The sequence below is a fragment of the Rhynchophorus ferrugineus genome, unplaced genomic scaffold, assembly GCF_030347505.1.
Source record: "Rhynchophorus ferrugineus isolate W39M unplaced genomic scaffold, kcgeb_rfMv2 rfM1, whole genome shotgun sequence".
NCBI lineage: Eukaryota > Metazoa > Arthropoda > Insecta > Coleoptera > Curculionidae > Rhynchophorus > Rhynchophorus ferrugineus.
This window is the reverse complement of record NW_027472580.1, coordinates 68,889,820-68,906,263: the sequence shown is the minus strand read 5'-3', so window position 1 is coordinate 68,906,263 and position 16,444 is coordinate 68,889,820. Positions and strand designations below refer to the sequence as shown.

Here is a 16,444-nt window from a genome sequence, read left to right as displayed (position 1 = left end):
ATGAATTATTAATAAATGTTATGGCTAACAAAACTTATTCCATAGTTATTCCCACGTTTACCTTTTTCAACTCAACTTTTGTTGCTTTTGAACCAATGTACCATTCTGAATTATCCACATCTCAACTAAATAAACAAATTGATATAATAAATCTTCCTTGATTTTGTTATATTTTTAGAAATTGTATTCTTTTAAACGCTATATCTGCAAGTTCCATTAAACCAATTCGTCGCTCATCTTTACACTACTTAAATCCTCTATTACCCAACAGTCTATGAAGGGATTTTCAACATCCCTCATATAGCTGCAAATCTTTCAGCTTTTTATGGATACTTTCAAGACTAACAAGTTTCTTTAAAATAATAGTGTTAAATTATATTTCGATTGAAAAAACTACTTTTCGTCACGCAGCTAACATCAAGCTGATCTTGATTCATCACCCGTTTCGCATAAAGACGGTTTCTTTTTGGTGAATGCAAGGTTATATTGTTTTTTATATTTTTGTGATATTTTAGAGACCGTGGCCGTACTAATATTTAGTGCAGCAGCTGCAGTACGCTAAAATTATTTTCAATGAGAACTGCAACGATTGGAAATTTATTAAAACAAAGCCTTAAAATAACGTTTGCCGGTTTTTAACCCGTAATTATAGTATTTTGAATAATTTTCCGTCCGTTTGACTACCGAACGACTTTAACTAATTCGGTTACACATTCGAACTTATCAGACAGTATTGTGTCTTTTTTTAACTAGAATAAAATGACAAGGAAAATGTTGTCTGATTCTGAAACGAGTTTAAAAATTGCGATAGGCAATACATTAAACATCTTGCTAACGCATATACAGAAAAACTTTCGTTTCCCATAGAGGGCTTACAAATTTACTATATTAATGGTGCAGATGACGAAAATCCTTTACTCATTATCAGGAATTGGTGAAACTGAAGCTGTTTTATATTTCTTTAACAGGACTGTTGGGAAAGTCTGTAGATAATGAATGTTGTGGTGGTGGTTTACGTTGAACAATATTGATCTAGTATGTTAATAATTTATTAGAAATATATGGTACTTTACTTTTGAGTAAATAGCAAAATAAAATAATAAATATATTTTACTAAAAATAGAGAGGATTATATCAAAATATAAAGATTATGTATAAATATAATATAAGGGTGTATATATATAATAATAATTTTAAGTTTTGCCAGTAATGCTAGCTTGTTTACTTTTTATTTTAGGTTGCTCGAGGCGAAACTGTCGAATACAATCGCCGAACTATCCAGGGATATACCCCAGGAATGTATCCTGTCATTACAGAGTAAGAGAGAAGAATGTTCCATCCGGAAAGCATGCCCTTATAGCTATTAGACAGGCGAACTATCGATATAAAGGACACATTCCTAAATTTGATAATAGTGATAAAATGTTACGGTAAGTTAAAATTTAAATAATTTGCTGTATATTGTCCTAGCATCAATGTTTTTTGCAAAGCAGTTTCTCAGAATAAGAAATTATGAAATTATTTATTAATTTATTATTACTCTTATTATTTAAAACAGCACTTACGATTTAAACATTTCCTTATAGCTTGTCCACTCTGCTAAATCTCTAAAGTTATTGATATTATAATATTTTTATGTTATAATATTAATTAATGAAACAATGATGATGTGGCGAGTTACATAATCATCTGCTACGCTGCTATGTTATTGTAAGGTAGAATCCACTGAGATATGTTGTGGTATTCGTATTGATTTTTAAGAAATCCTCAATTTAATCGCCACTCGTAATTACGCATGGACGTCTCCATAGATATATTGTAATAATTTTTTCACTATAAAAATGTATTTATTGCATATTTTGCAGAATATTGATCACGATGCTTTTTTGCATTATTTACTACATCTTTTTCCAAACTTTTTGGCAACACGGCAAAATATGTTAAACTATAAGAACTAGTGGTCAGCAGATGGTGCTGTATCTTTTTAAGCACGCTGAATGCGGCAGAACTTCTCAGTGGAACTGCAACAGTGTATACTTTACAGTTCTTGCAAGGCGTGAGACCGTGATTTGTCATACAATACGATGACTTTGCCGCTGTTCCCCTTTATTCCTAGCCTATTTTGCTGCGTATAGATATCTGCGGCAATAGTTTTATTCGATTTTTAGTACTCCACCATATGAGTGAATTTAGAATTTATGGCAATGAATATTTTATTTCAGTGTCCACATAATATCCACATGTGTACTAACCCGTGACTTCTTGCGCTTGGAATTGTGGTGGTGGTCCTTAGTAGTGGTTGTTGTCCCATGTTATAATACGCTACAACAATTTCTTCGTCTTTAATGGGCAACGTAAAAAACTGTAATGTTGAAATACTCTAAAATAGAATTTTAGGTTAATTCATGTTGTAGTAATTTTCTCTCCTTTTGAATCTTTCTAATCGTTTGTAAATATATCACTTGATCATCATCTCTTAAGCTATCCTAGAAACCGAACTTCTACTGAGCAATTTCTTAGAGTTTAAGCTGGGTTTCGTGCAATAAGTCTTGTAATACTGTCTTTGAATTTTGTTGATCCACTATTCTAGGCTATTCTTTATTATTGCCATTAAAATAAGTACTTTCGAATCGTTAAGACCAAAATGGGCAGTTGAGATATAATGGAAAACTTTCCCATAATAGCAAATTTTTTCAACTCAAGCGGTAGAAAATTAAGTAGAAGTTCAATTTAGAAAACGTAAGTTTGTACATCCCAGTATTACTGTCTGAGTATTCTTAACAACTCAAAAATACCAATGTATTATTAAAACGTACGTTTATACTTATATATTAATTATTATATGTCGTGTCATATCGTTAATCCGAGTTTATATATAGTCAATTCAAAACAGCAGTGAACCCACGTGATCTGTCAAAACGTCGCAATGTTGCCGCAGCAACTCTGAGTTTAAGTATATTTTAACTATTACTAATAATAATTTAAACTATTACCGAAGAATATAAAACTATGATTAATTATACATTCACAATAATTTATATGTTAGATTTGTTTTATTATATTTACATTAAACTTTTGTCCACACTAGTATAGGTAGAATTCTAGACGCGTAGTGGTATCCCCCGAAGGCCTAATCCACCTAATTTACAATTGTATATATGAATAATGTATTTTACTATCATTAGAGAGCATATTTACCTTTTACGCCTAGTTCTTATTTTCTTCGATGCAATGTTTCTTTATAAAGTCATTTTGATATTACTATATTTCTCCCTAGTTTGTTCTGTTACTACCTATATACATATTTCTTTATAAAACTACCTTTAATCACTACATTCTCCTTAATGCATTTGCTATATATGCAAAACAGTTAGTATTATATATCCCTTCATATATTCTACCCAAACGCTTATCATGCCATTTTTCAATTCCTTCTTCAATATGTTATGTTGAGCTAATCCAAACCGACGATGTTATTTTCGACAATGCTTCTTTTCATAAATCCTGACGGTTTTGGTTTGAATATCCTCCTCAACCTGATTGTGTATTATAATAATTATTTGCAATACCCCATATCAATTCAATTTGATTAAATAGGCAGTGATAGGGAGGAAGACATAATATACCGTGGCCATAACGTTCAGCAACCTGATCTACCATGTATTTTTTCTCAAGTTTATTTCTAAAAAAGTAAATTACATAAAATGCAATTAAATATTTCATTTATATTTACCGAGCAACAATTTGGAATAGTTAATTTTTTAACTTTTTAGGCTTTCTTCAAAATTATTTTATGTACTCTAAGCCATAATTCCCCTTAATTGTAGCCTTTGTTGATGCACTTGTTGGCATCTTCTCCACCAGTGTACTTTGATATGGTGTATTGTCCATAACAATAACTCATGGTTCTTCCAAGTTCTTTAAAAGCTGATTTTAAAACCACTGTAAAATCCAGTAATGGTTCATTTCTCCATGGTAGTCACATTTGGACGGTGAAGGAAACACTAATTGTGCACCAAGAATCAAACCATTCCTGTTTCCAGCATAGAGAACTATATGGCTGCAATGACTTATTAGTAAATGTTATGACTAACCAAACTTAATTCATAGTTATTCTAATATGTATTAGCATATTAATTATTTACCTTATTCGATCAACTTTAGTTATCTTCACACTATATTTGTACCCAATGTACCATGCTGAAATATCCAGGTCTCATCTAAATATTGAAATTGAAATAATAATTATTTCTTGATTTTATTGTATGTTTCTAAAAATTGTATTCTTTTAAAAGCAATGTCTGGAATTTAATATTAATAATATTAAACCCCTTCGTGGGTTATCTTTACACCACTTAAATCCTATATTACCCAACAGTGCATAAAGGAATGTTCTACATCTGCATCTTTCGGATTTTTATAGATACTTTCCTAATTAACAATTTCCTCTGAAATAATTTTATTAAATTATGTTTCGATTGAAAAAACTACTTGCTGTTTTTATACATTTAATATATTTTATCTCTGATACAGCTAACATCAAGCTGATCTTGATTCGTCACCTGCTTCGCATAAAGACTGTTTATTTTTGGTGAATTTAGAGTTATATTGAATTTATTTTTTGTTACTTATATTCTTATGAATATTCAGTGCAGCTGAAACGCGCAAAAATATTTTCAAGAAAAACCGCCGTGATTTTAAATTAATTAAAACAATTTTTGCAATTTATAACCCGTAATTATAATTTTTTGAAGAATTGTATATATAGTCCAGTATATATAGAGTAGCATTAAAAACAATAGTGACGCACGTCATCACTATATGCCTGTGGAAAGTTGTAAATTCGTTTTAGTCAGACAATATTTTCCTTCTCATTTTAGTCTACTTAAAAAGATATAAAATGCTGTTTGAGAAGTCCGAACATGTACCCGAATGAGCCCTCAAAAGTTGTCCGTTTGTCAAACGTTTTCAAAATTCTTCAAAATATTATAATTTTATATATATATATATATATATATATATATTTTTTCTTTTTTTTCTGAAATTTTTTTTTCTGTAATTTTGGTTCTGAAATATTTGTCCAAGTCCGAGTCCGAGTCCAAGAAAAATAAAACTGTAAAATAAGTAAGTAATAAATAAGTAAGTAAAACTGCTTAAACTTACTTATCAATTCTTACAAATTTATTTGTTAAACGTTTAAAAAACGTTAAACATTTTATAAATGTTATTTATATAAAAATTGTCTAACAGTGAAATGGTATAGAAATTTGTGCTTTATAATATTTCAAATATTGGATTAGTGAGTAATAATTTCAGAATTATCCATAAAACGTCTTAAAGGGAATTTATTTTTATATTAGTTTTAATCGTTGCCACATTTCAAATAATTCTGTGACTGTAACTTCTGATATTTCTGATCAAAAAACAGCAAAAAATAGCAATATAATATAATATAGGGTTAATTTAAAACTCATGTCATAACATAAGAATTATATTTAATAAAACAGTATAAAATCTTAAATAACAAAATAAACATTAACATCTTAAATAAATAAAAACAAGGATCAATTTAAATGATATAACAACTACTTACACAACAAATTCAATTACATACACACGGATAAAAGGATTGTATATAGAAAGAAGAAATGGGCTGCGGTTTATTAGTCTCTCTAAAATCCGCGAACTATTTTACTAATTTTGGTTCTGAAATATTTGTAGGAGTCCGAGAAAAATATGAAATAGCAAATACAACAATTTTGGTTTCCCATACGAAGTATCAATATCTGGCTACAATACTGGGTAAAACTGGTTAAACTTACTTAAATGTATGACTAAGCAAGAACTCTGATGCGGCTACCGAATCCAGATTATCAATTCTTACAAATTTATTTTGTGGCCAATCCGTATGCCGATATTCATAGGCATTGTGCTGACAATCCAATAATGAAGCGAACTATTGTACAAGAACTACAAACGTTGAGATCTAATTCCTCTAAAATAAGTGGCTATTATCTATTAAAATCGAGCATCTAATAAAATATACTCTACATATTATCAACTCATTGTCAACCATTATTTTGATAAGAAAATGTCCATTAGTTATATTCCCTTAATGTCTTCCACAATGCTTTGACAGAGAGGGAAGCGTTGTTGTTTGCATGGCGTCTGAGTCTGTCCTAATTTTTGGCGTAATTTTAATTATGAACACTGAAATGTTATTTGATATGAAATATAAAATGACTGGTCAGGCAAATATATATTTGCCTGGAAGGTATTTCAGTATTACAAATAACAGTATTTGTATTGTTTTTAGAACTTAAATTGAAACTGTATATATTACTATATAATATATATAATTAGTTCATATTTAAATTAATGATATTTAAATAATCAAAATCCGGAAACTAATATATTAATTATAAACTAATAAACATAATCCTGAAAGCAATGTATTATTAATTCATTATAAATATGAAATTTAATAAAATTATGTTAGATTTTTTGTTCGAGCAGTAATTTGTAAAAGTTGTAACTAATTATCACATAATTGAATAATCTCTATTTTGAACAATCAATTATTTTTTGTTAAATCCCATTAAGTTTTAACAATTACTTTTTAGCATAAAAAGCAAATGTTTTTGCGATCCCTGAATGTGGGAATAATTTCAAATGTTTTTTTTTATTGGTTGTTGATAGATCGGTTCTGAATCTATATTTTTTAAATGTGTTTCTTTATTTTACTGAAATTCTCTGCGCATTTATTTTCACACTTTTGGTATAAAAAACTTGAATGTCGTGAACGTGAATGACGTTTAAATTACAATAATGTAATCAATCCTAAGGTTAATATACTTAAATTATTATATTTTATATAGTACAGTGTTTGTTCTTTGTAATCCGCGTTCTTAGCAATTAACGTGATTATCAGTCACACTCAGACTTTAACCACCTATATCTCTCTGTATCTTAATTTTTAATTTAAAAATTAGAATCTTGAATTATCGAAGTTAGTTAAAATATATTGTTTCCTTTGAGAGAGTTGGCCTTAGTAATCTCAGTTACAAATAGAATATTTGTTATTAATTACATCTTACATCAAATGCTTAATACAATTTTAATTTACAAATTAATTTATTACTACTGTTCTGTTATACTTGCACGAATACACAAACAGGCGAGTACAGTATTAATACATCTGTATGTATTTCACAAATTAAAAATAAAACTAATCTACTTAAATTAAACTTAAAAATACACTTATAAACTTAACAAGTTCATGTGGTTTGGTTCGCTTCACTCTTCTGATTGCTAGACATTGCTATGATTTAGCTACCTTATTTTATATTTTGAGGCGAAATCTTGGATCACTTCGTGTATCCATTTGATATCGAGGTCATCGTACAGTTTTTCACTGGTTAAGTAGCGATCAGCATTGGTAATTAATCTTAGAGCTTTGTTTTGGGTATGTTAGATTACTAGTTAGTTTGATGTCTTATACTCCGTAGGTCCAAGTAGGCTTTATGATTGACTGGTAAACCAATCTATTTGATTTTAGGTCGGGTTGAGATTATCTTACGATTAACCAGCACAGTTGCTTGATTTTTGAGTCTAATCCGCTCTGCTTTTTGTCTAACATAATTTTTTCAATTTAAGCTACAATCGAGATATATTCCGAGGTGTTAGGTTGATCCTGCTAGAGGAACGCAAAATTAACATGGACAGACTTGGAGCTAATAATCTGTGTTTTCCAGTCTTCAGTCTATACAGCAGATATTGAAGTGGTCCCAAGACACTAGCCTGTGGAAAGCCGAAATAAGTTTAGGTATAGAGAATGCTTCTTCTGGAATGCTTCAATACTGGGTAAAACTGGTTAAACTTACTTAAATGTATGACCAAGCAAGAACGCTGATACGGCTACCGAATCCAGATTATCAATTCTTACAAATTTATTTTGTGGCCAATCCGTATGCCGATATTCATAGGCATTGTGCTGACAATCCAATAATGAAGCGAACTATTGTACAAGAACTACAAACGTTGAGATCTAATTCCTCTAAAATAAGTGGCTATTATCTATTAAAATCGAGCATCTAATAAAATATACTCTACATATTATCAACTCATTGTCAACCATTATTTTGATAAGAAAATGTCCATTAGTTATATTCCCTTAATGTCTTCCACAATGCTTTGACAGAGAGGGAAGCGTTGTTGTTTGCATGGCGTCTGAGTCTGTCCTAATTTTTGGCGTAATTTTAATTATGAACACTGAAATGTTATTTGATATGAAATATAAAATGACTGGTCAGGCAAATATATATTTGCCTGGAAGGTATTTCAGTATTACAAATAACAGTATTTGTATTGTTTTTAGAACTTAAATTGAAACTGTATATATTACTATATAATATATATAATTAGTTCATATTTATATTAATGATATTTAAATAATCAAAATCCGGAAACTAATATATTAATTATAAACTAATAAACATAATGCTGAAAGCAATGTATTATTAATTCATTATAAACATGAAATTTAATAAAATTATGTTAGATTTTTTGTTCGAGCAGTAATTTGTAAAAGTTGTAACTAATTATCACATAATTGAATAATCTCTATTTTGAACAATCAATTATTTTTTGTTAAATCCCATTAAGTTTTAACAATTACTTTTTAGCATAAAAAGCAAATGTTTTTGCGACCCCTGAATGTGGGAATAATTTTAAATGTATTTTTTTATTGGTTGTTGATAGATCGGTTCTGAATCTATATTTTTTAAATGTGTTTCTTTATTTTACTGAAATTCTCTGCGCATTTATTTTCACACTTTTGGTATAAAAGCTTGAATGTCGTGAACGTGAATGACGTTTAAATTACAATAATGTAATCAATCCTAAGGTTAATATACTTAAATTATTATATTTTATATAGTACAGTGTTTGTTCTTTGTAATCCGCGTTCTTAGCAATTAACGTGATTATCAGTCACACTCAGACTCTAACCACCTATATCTCTCTGTATCTTAATTTTTAATTTAAAAATTAGAATCTTGAATTATCGTTAAAGTTAAGTTAGTTAAAATATATTGTTTCCTTTGAGAGAGTTGGCCTTAGTAATCTCAGTTACAAATAGAATATTTGTTATTAATTACATCTTACATCAAATGCTTAATACAATTTTAATTTACAAATTAATGTATTACTACTGTTCTGTTATACTTGCACGAATACACAAACAGGCGAGTACAGTATTAATACATCTGTATGTATTTCACAAATTAAAAATAAAACTAATCTACTTAAATTAAACTTAAAAATACACTTAGAAACTTAACAAGTTCATGTGGTTTGGTTCGCTTCACTCTTCTGATTGCTAGACATTGCTATGATTTAGCTACCTTATTTTATATTTTGAGGCGAAATCTTGGATCACTTCGTGTATCCATTTGATATCGAGGTCATCGTACAGTTTTTCACTGGTTAAGTAGCGATCAGCATTGGTAATTAATCTTAGAGCTTTGTTTTGGGTATGTTAGATTACTAGTTAGTTTGATGTCTTATACTCCGTAGGTCCAAGTAGGCTTTATGATTGACTGGTAAACCAATCTATTTGATTTTAGGTCGGGTTGAGATTATCTTACGATTAACCAGCACAGTTGCTTGATTTTTGAGTCTAATCCGCTCTGCTTTTTGTCTAACATAATTTTTTCAATTTAAGCTACAATCGAGATATATCCCGAGGTGTTAGGTTGATGCTGCTAGAGGAACGCAAAATTAACATGGACAGACTTGGAGCTAATAATCTGTGTTTTCCAGTCTTCAGTCTATACAGCAGATATTGAAGTGGTCCCAAGACACTAGCCTGTGGAACTCCAGCCGAAATAAGTTTAGGTATAGAGAATGCTTCTTCATGTGGGACTGCGCTACCAATTGCTACCTATTTGCTCATTTTGTATATTAATCACAAATCCCTGGTCAACAGCTTGTGAGACGTCTAGGAATACGAGTATTGCAGGACAGTAATTATTTTCTTCGAATGCCTTTTTAGCAACCGTTGTTACCCTTTGTACTTGATCGATTGTCGAGTGGTAATTTCGCCATCCAAACTGGAAATGTAATATTTTTATAAATGATTTAACACGTTCTCGATATCGCAGAATATGAATAGAGAGAATATGAGATATATGTTATTGGTTCTCAAAAATATTTCTAGTTCCCGGACTCGCTGGTTTAGACCATTTGCATTCCATGTTATTATTCTTAAGAACAAATTACTCATTTTTATTTTTCTTTAACATCATTTGCGATGTTTCTAATTTTTATACCCTGTTTGCTAACTGACTGAAATTGTGTTGCATTTCAGTCTGAAATTCCCTAAGCAATTTGAAGTTCTTTTATTTTCCTCTGGTACACTACACACTCTTTATAAATGGTCGGGTGTTTTTCGCTGCATAATGCACATGTTGCTACGCTATTGCCTTGCGTTCTACATTGACTTGTGTAATGATTAACAGCACACTTCACGCATGTAGGTGCCTACTGCAGAAAGTTTTAGTATGTCAAATCTATTGGCAGTTTGTACATTGGGGAATACTATTATGTTTCTTCCTGTATTCTCTTTTTATTTTACAATCTATTAAAGCCATACATCGTTTTATTGTTTCCATTTTGAGCTAAATCGACGCAAAACAGCAGGAACGCCTTAGTAAGATTTTCGCCATTTGCGTTTTTTTTTTTCACTATAGGCGCAACGTTCGCGATTTTATGTCCGTGGGCCTCTAGTTCACATTTAGTGCCATCCTGACTTATTGTTGACGGTAGTCACCTAATAACTACTTTGTACCACCTACCACTTCTGAATTGATATGTGTGGAATTCGAGTTTATTGAATGGATTATCTGTCGTCTCTTTATTATATTTTATTTGAATCGGATGCTTCTGTATAGTTCTATAATCTACTACGTTTGTATAAGTAACGTTAAAATCATTATTTGACAGCGCTTTTAACTGTACTTGGTTAGTGACTACTCCTTTTATCTGTATTCTGGACTGATTAAAATTACCGATATTGCCTAACTTAATAGAGGGAGGCAGAAATGTTTCATCTTCTTGCTTCTGTTTTTGTATGTTCTGTGAAACATTTCCTTGATGTTTTCTTACAAGTGGCGAAGGTGTCCGAGATTTCTTCCCCATTTTATTCTTCACATTTGTCCATTCGGGTTGCTCGCCTACCTCTCGTTCTAGTTCGTCCTCGTCGGTGAAATACCTTTGTTGTATTTTCTTGGTGTCTCCTCGATATTTTGTGATAGACCTTGCATATATAATCGCAGAACTCTAAGATCATTACTTTATTCTAACTGTTTTTGGTTTAAATGCTGATTAGTTAATTATATCAAATTGTTTTCGTTTATAATAATCGTTTATAATATAAAATTTATAAAATTATAATAATTATAATAATAATATCGTAATTTTACACGAGTTCTTGATTTCACTGTCCTAGTATTGTAAAGGCTAAACTTGGAGCGTTCCTTGTTTCGCGCCATGTATTCGGTTTAATTTTTGGTTGATCGTGTCGCGTACCTGGGAACTTTTAAGACCGTTCACTAAAAGTTGACCGTAATACAATACAGATTTATTTTTTGTTATATTTCTAGAGAGTGGTTTTGCACAAGGGAAAAACACGTCTTGACTCTATGAAGTTTGAGACCGAACTAAATAGAAATTAATACAACCATGTTTTATTTTAAATAGTTACATGGCACAACCGATTAACTCTTTGAATTTAAACTTCAATTACTGACATATATTATTTGATTGCATGTATTCTTATCAATTCTATCTCTTGATGCCAATGCAAGAAACAAATGTAAATAACTGTTAAACAATATAATTTTCTATTTTAATAATTCTTTATATAAAATAGTAGTTTTTCAGCTACTAATATTAATTTATTCAGTGTATATAGAGCAACACCTTTAGAAACTAATGCTGATGCTGCCTCGTTATTGTGAATAAAAGTAATGATTTTCATGTGTATGACCAGGAGCGTCTTGAAAGCAAAAGTCATCCGAAGACAATGAATTGCAAGACTTATTAGAAAATCCAGCTCCAAGCCTTAAAGAGGTTTTGGAAAATATCAGTAGACGAATCAACAGGTTTCTAACGTTTACAGCACACGAATGAACTAAAAATGACAATTCAAACCATCTCAACATAGCTGTCTCATTCCTTGACAGAAAAAAAAAAAGAATTGTATGTAACTGGTGATGAAAATGATCTCTTGTGACGATTCTCATGCACAAAACTTTTAGGTTGGACCCCTAGAGTCTATCGACACCGAAGCGAAATATCCATGACAGTAAAGTCTTGCTCTGTATATGATACTATCAGCAAGGTGTTATCAATACATCGTACGACAAATGAACGTATTTCTGCAAAAATATTAACAAAAGTGAATTAAATCCTTTTGCATGATAGAATTATTTTAGTGTATCAATGTATTTATCTTCGTATCAGCGCTTTTTAACGACGTTATTTAGCCGGATTGGTCTTCACAGTAGTCAACGCGACAGAATAATTCTCCTACTTTCGCGGGTTCGAATACTGCTGGGACATGACAAAGTTATATCGGTGATTGTTTACAATTGTGTGTTCATTAACTATGTCAGTAACTAGCCTGAATAATACTAGATGTCTTCTGGGATGATCTCTAAGTTGGTCGCTCGCCAATCGATAGACTTAAAGCCGAAGGCCATAGAAGTTCACATTAAGCAATATGTTCAATCCTGATAAAACCTAGTTGGTAAAAAAGAACCTCCAAAGTATTAAAAATGACAACATTATTGCCAAAGAAATAAAAAAACTAATAGTTTAACACGTATAGTTGGAATATAATAAATACATTTTTGCGGAATTATATTCTAATGTGATTTAAGGAAAAAAGTTTCAAATATATGCTCTGTATCTGATATTTCAACTTTTAACAAACCATTATCTAAACCGTGTCATAGAGCAATACCGATTATAACTAAGGTGTTATCATACGTGGCCTGATGGTCTATACATCCCTCCTAAAAATCTATTCTTCCGCTACGTTAAGAGAATTTATCTCTAGATTGTCTTCCAACTCTATATAATTTGTATCGGATATACGTGGAACCAAAAGGCATAAAATATTGTCCAAGTAATAAAAATTCAATTCAAATAACAAAACCAGGAATAACGGTAGTAATATTGTTTGAGGATTATGTAAATTCTCCGAGAAACGAGAACTAATAAATTTAATTCACAATTTATTAATACAATTAAAAAATAATTAGCATGGGAATAATAAAACAATAAATAATTAAAATAAGTAGCAATTATGTTTCAAATCTTATATAAAAAATATCTTTATAGATACAATTATAACATTGTGTTGTATTTATCGTCTTACAGTTTTTATAGATTGGGTGGTTGCTACAATTAGTGTAATACTAATTAGTCATGTATATTTGTCACATAATTAATTTACTAGACATTATATTGATTCTGAAAGACTCAATTACAAGATATATGACAGAACGGTAATTAAGATCGTGCATTCCATAATTCTAAGCAAGCATATATGAGCATAACAGAGCTGTAATACAATCGAAATTGTTCCAAACCCTATCACTATAATATATTGATAATGCTTTAAACACGTAAGCTTTTGTTCAATTCATACATAAATTAACAGTATATTAGAGGTTTAGAAAATATCTTTTCATTATAGATTATAGATTTTCAAAATATTTAGTATGAATCTATATCATACTAACTAATTTTAACAGTTATTGGTGCCCATATTTAAAACAGAAATACAACTCGTTTAAAAATATCCTCACAATACAACAATACAATTCCCTATATACGAGTTTATTAATTTACATTTAATTTTTTAGAACATATATTACCTTACCTGTTTTTCAAGTCCATGACGAATCTAGTGGCGTTATACTTCAGGACACCAACAGAAAATATCATCGAGTTACTCCGGACAAACGTTACATTATATCCCGAATATGCAGAAAAAAAAACGCTAAAAATGTTATAAACGCTATTTATATAAAAATTGTCTAAAAGTAAGATGATGAATTTTGTTCTCTATAACATTTTAAATATTTGACCAGTGAGTAATAATTTCAGAATTATCCATAAAACGTCTTAAAGGGAATTTATTTTTATATTACTTTTCGATCGTTGCCACATTTCAAGTAATTCCATGACTGTAACATCTGATATTTCTGATCAAAAAACTGAAAAGATTGCACTGAACTTTTAAAAGCCCCTTTTGAAGTCAGTTGTGCCCCATTAAGAATATGTTACTTTCTAAGGATGTTAATTATACCGAAATAAATGGTAGGGCGGCGGAGCAAAATCCGGGTTGTATGGTGGAGGCATAAAACTTGCTAGCTAATATATCTTATTTTTTACTGAATCACTAATTTTTCATTGCTGAGTGTAGTCTAAATTTTTTTTTGTTCTGGCCTAAAACCAGGCGGTGGAATGCATGACGCATACCTGGTCGCGGATACTTGCCCTGGAGTGACAAGTTGGACCGGATTATATGGGACTGTAATCTAACATTGTTGTTTATTAGACGCCAGTTTTAAATTTATTGGTTGTTGACACTAGAGTGAAGTTCATGTTTTGGCCAGATTCAAGCAAATCGTGATGAACTCTTCTAATCCCACCTGCCTTAGTATTAATCATTGGAAATCACAATCATTAGTATTAACGAGGGCTTTTCACCTATTTCTACAGAACTGAATCTACTAAATTTTTCGTTGCTAATTCATAACTACTTAAATGGCTCCAGTTCGGACACGATCCGCGCTTCCCACCTGTAAGTTCTTTAATTTAAAATTTTATATTTAAATCAAATTATGCATGTCTCTATTATAAATTAATAATTAAATTACTCAAGATAATGTAAATATTGTTCTAAAAATCTATTATTTTCACATAAAACACCTTTACAACTACTTAAATATTTAAAAACATTACTTCACTAATTCTGTTGAGGAATTGTGGGGTTATTTTGAAACATTTTATATGAACAGTGACTCGTTGAAAATAGGTCAAAAAGTTTTAAAGGATCGATACAACACTTGCAAAACTAAATTTTCGCTAGGGTTATCAACGTAGAGAGCTGTAGACAATCTATTAAATACCTTAAGATAAACCCCAATAAAATTGAACTGGCCCAAATTAAAGTCCCAAAGATTCTGTCCTGTATCTTGTCTTTGTAAAAGATACAATTTAGTAATTATTAACGTTTATTAACATCTTATTTTTGAATGAAGCTAATAGTAAATTTATTGGACCAATTTTTCGAATCACTTTCTTTTGAGACAGATGATACTTTAGATGATGATGATACTCAAGCATTTTTGCTAACACAATGACTTGAAGTCGATGAAGTTTTATAACAATGGCCCTTTAAAAAGGTTATAGATATTATGCGTTGGTATTTGCTAAAGTATTTTTTCAAATAGAAGACAAGTAGGGATCGACTTGAATACCTGGAGAAAAATAATGTATTATTTAGCAAAGCTTATTTGGATCAGGGACCTTTTACAACCCTTTTTAAGTCAGCTTTATGTCAACAGGATCATTTTACAGAAACTACAGACCAAATGGAATTCGATGTGGCTAGATGGGCTATATAATGGATGTATTGCATAGAAATACAGAAGTTCTTTTGATATCCAAATATAATATTTTCTACAAAAAAAAAGGTGATGTTATGAAAGGAGATACGGTGGATCTACCTGGTATATTTCATTTTATCTACTTTTTCGGCGGTTACTTTGAAATTTTGAAATTGTTTGAAATTTCCGAAACAAAAGCTCATCACCATAGACGTCTTTAATATAATATACTACGACAAGGTGACAAACCAAAACAAATATAACATATAATATAGTTATAATATATATATATATATATATATATATATATATATATCATTATACTACTTACATTTAATACATATACTAATTAAGGACTAACACTACACTGCTCTTAGTTATTGAACAACAGAGATAGTGTGCTGTAGGGTTCTATAATTAGATTTACATTAAAATTGCACTCTCCCCTAATAACCCCTTCTCTCCATGTACATTGTAATCATATGAACGTACCTACGGAACATATCTTGCCGTATTTTTTTGGCAATTACAAACATATCGATGCACACAGATCTTACACTCTCTACTCTATAGCCATTCTCGCATATTTGACTAAAATATCCATTGTGTATTTTATAGTCATTACAAATTTGCCCAAATTCTGTCAATGGATATTAATTATATAATTAATTAATTATTAATTAGTTTCGGCCCCGCTATGGAATAATGATTATCTAGCATTTTCAGCAATTCATCCAACGAATCGAGTAGCTTTTGAT

At 30.3% G+C, this 16,444-nt stretch overlaps 1 protein-coding gene across 1 annotated transcript in view; it reads left to right on the top strand.

Moving 5' to 3' along the window:
• Positions 1-16,444, top strand: part of LOC143206967 (uncharacterized) — a 354,807-nt gene that overhangs the window by 277,360 nt on the left and 61,003 nt on the right. The window contains exon 6 of the mRNA XM_076419876.1: positions 1,238-1,430. Coding sequence (XP_076275991.1) covers positions 1,238-1,430 — 193 coding nt within the window. The remainder of the gene's footprint in view (positions 1-1,237; positions 1,431-16,444) is intronic.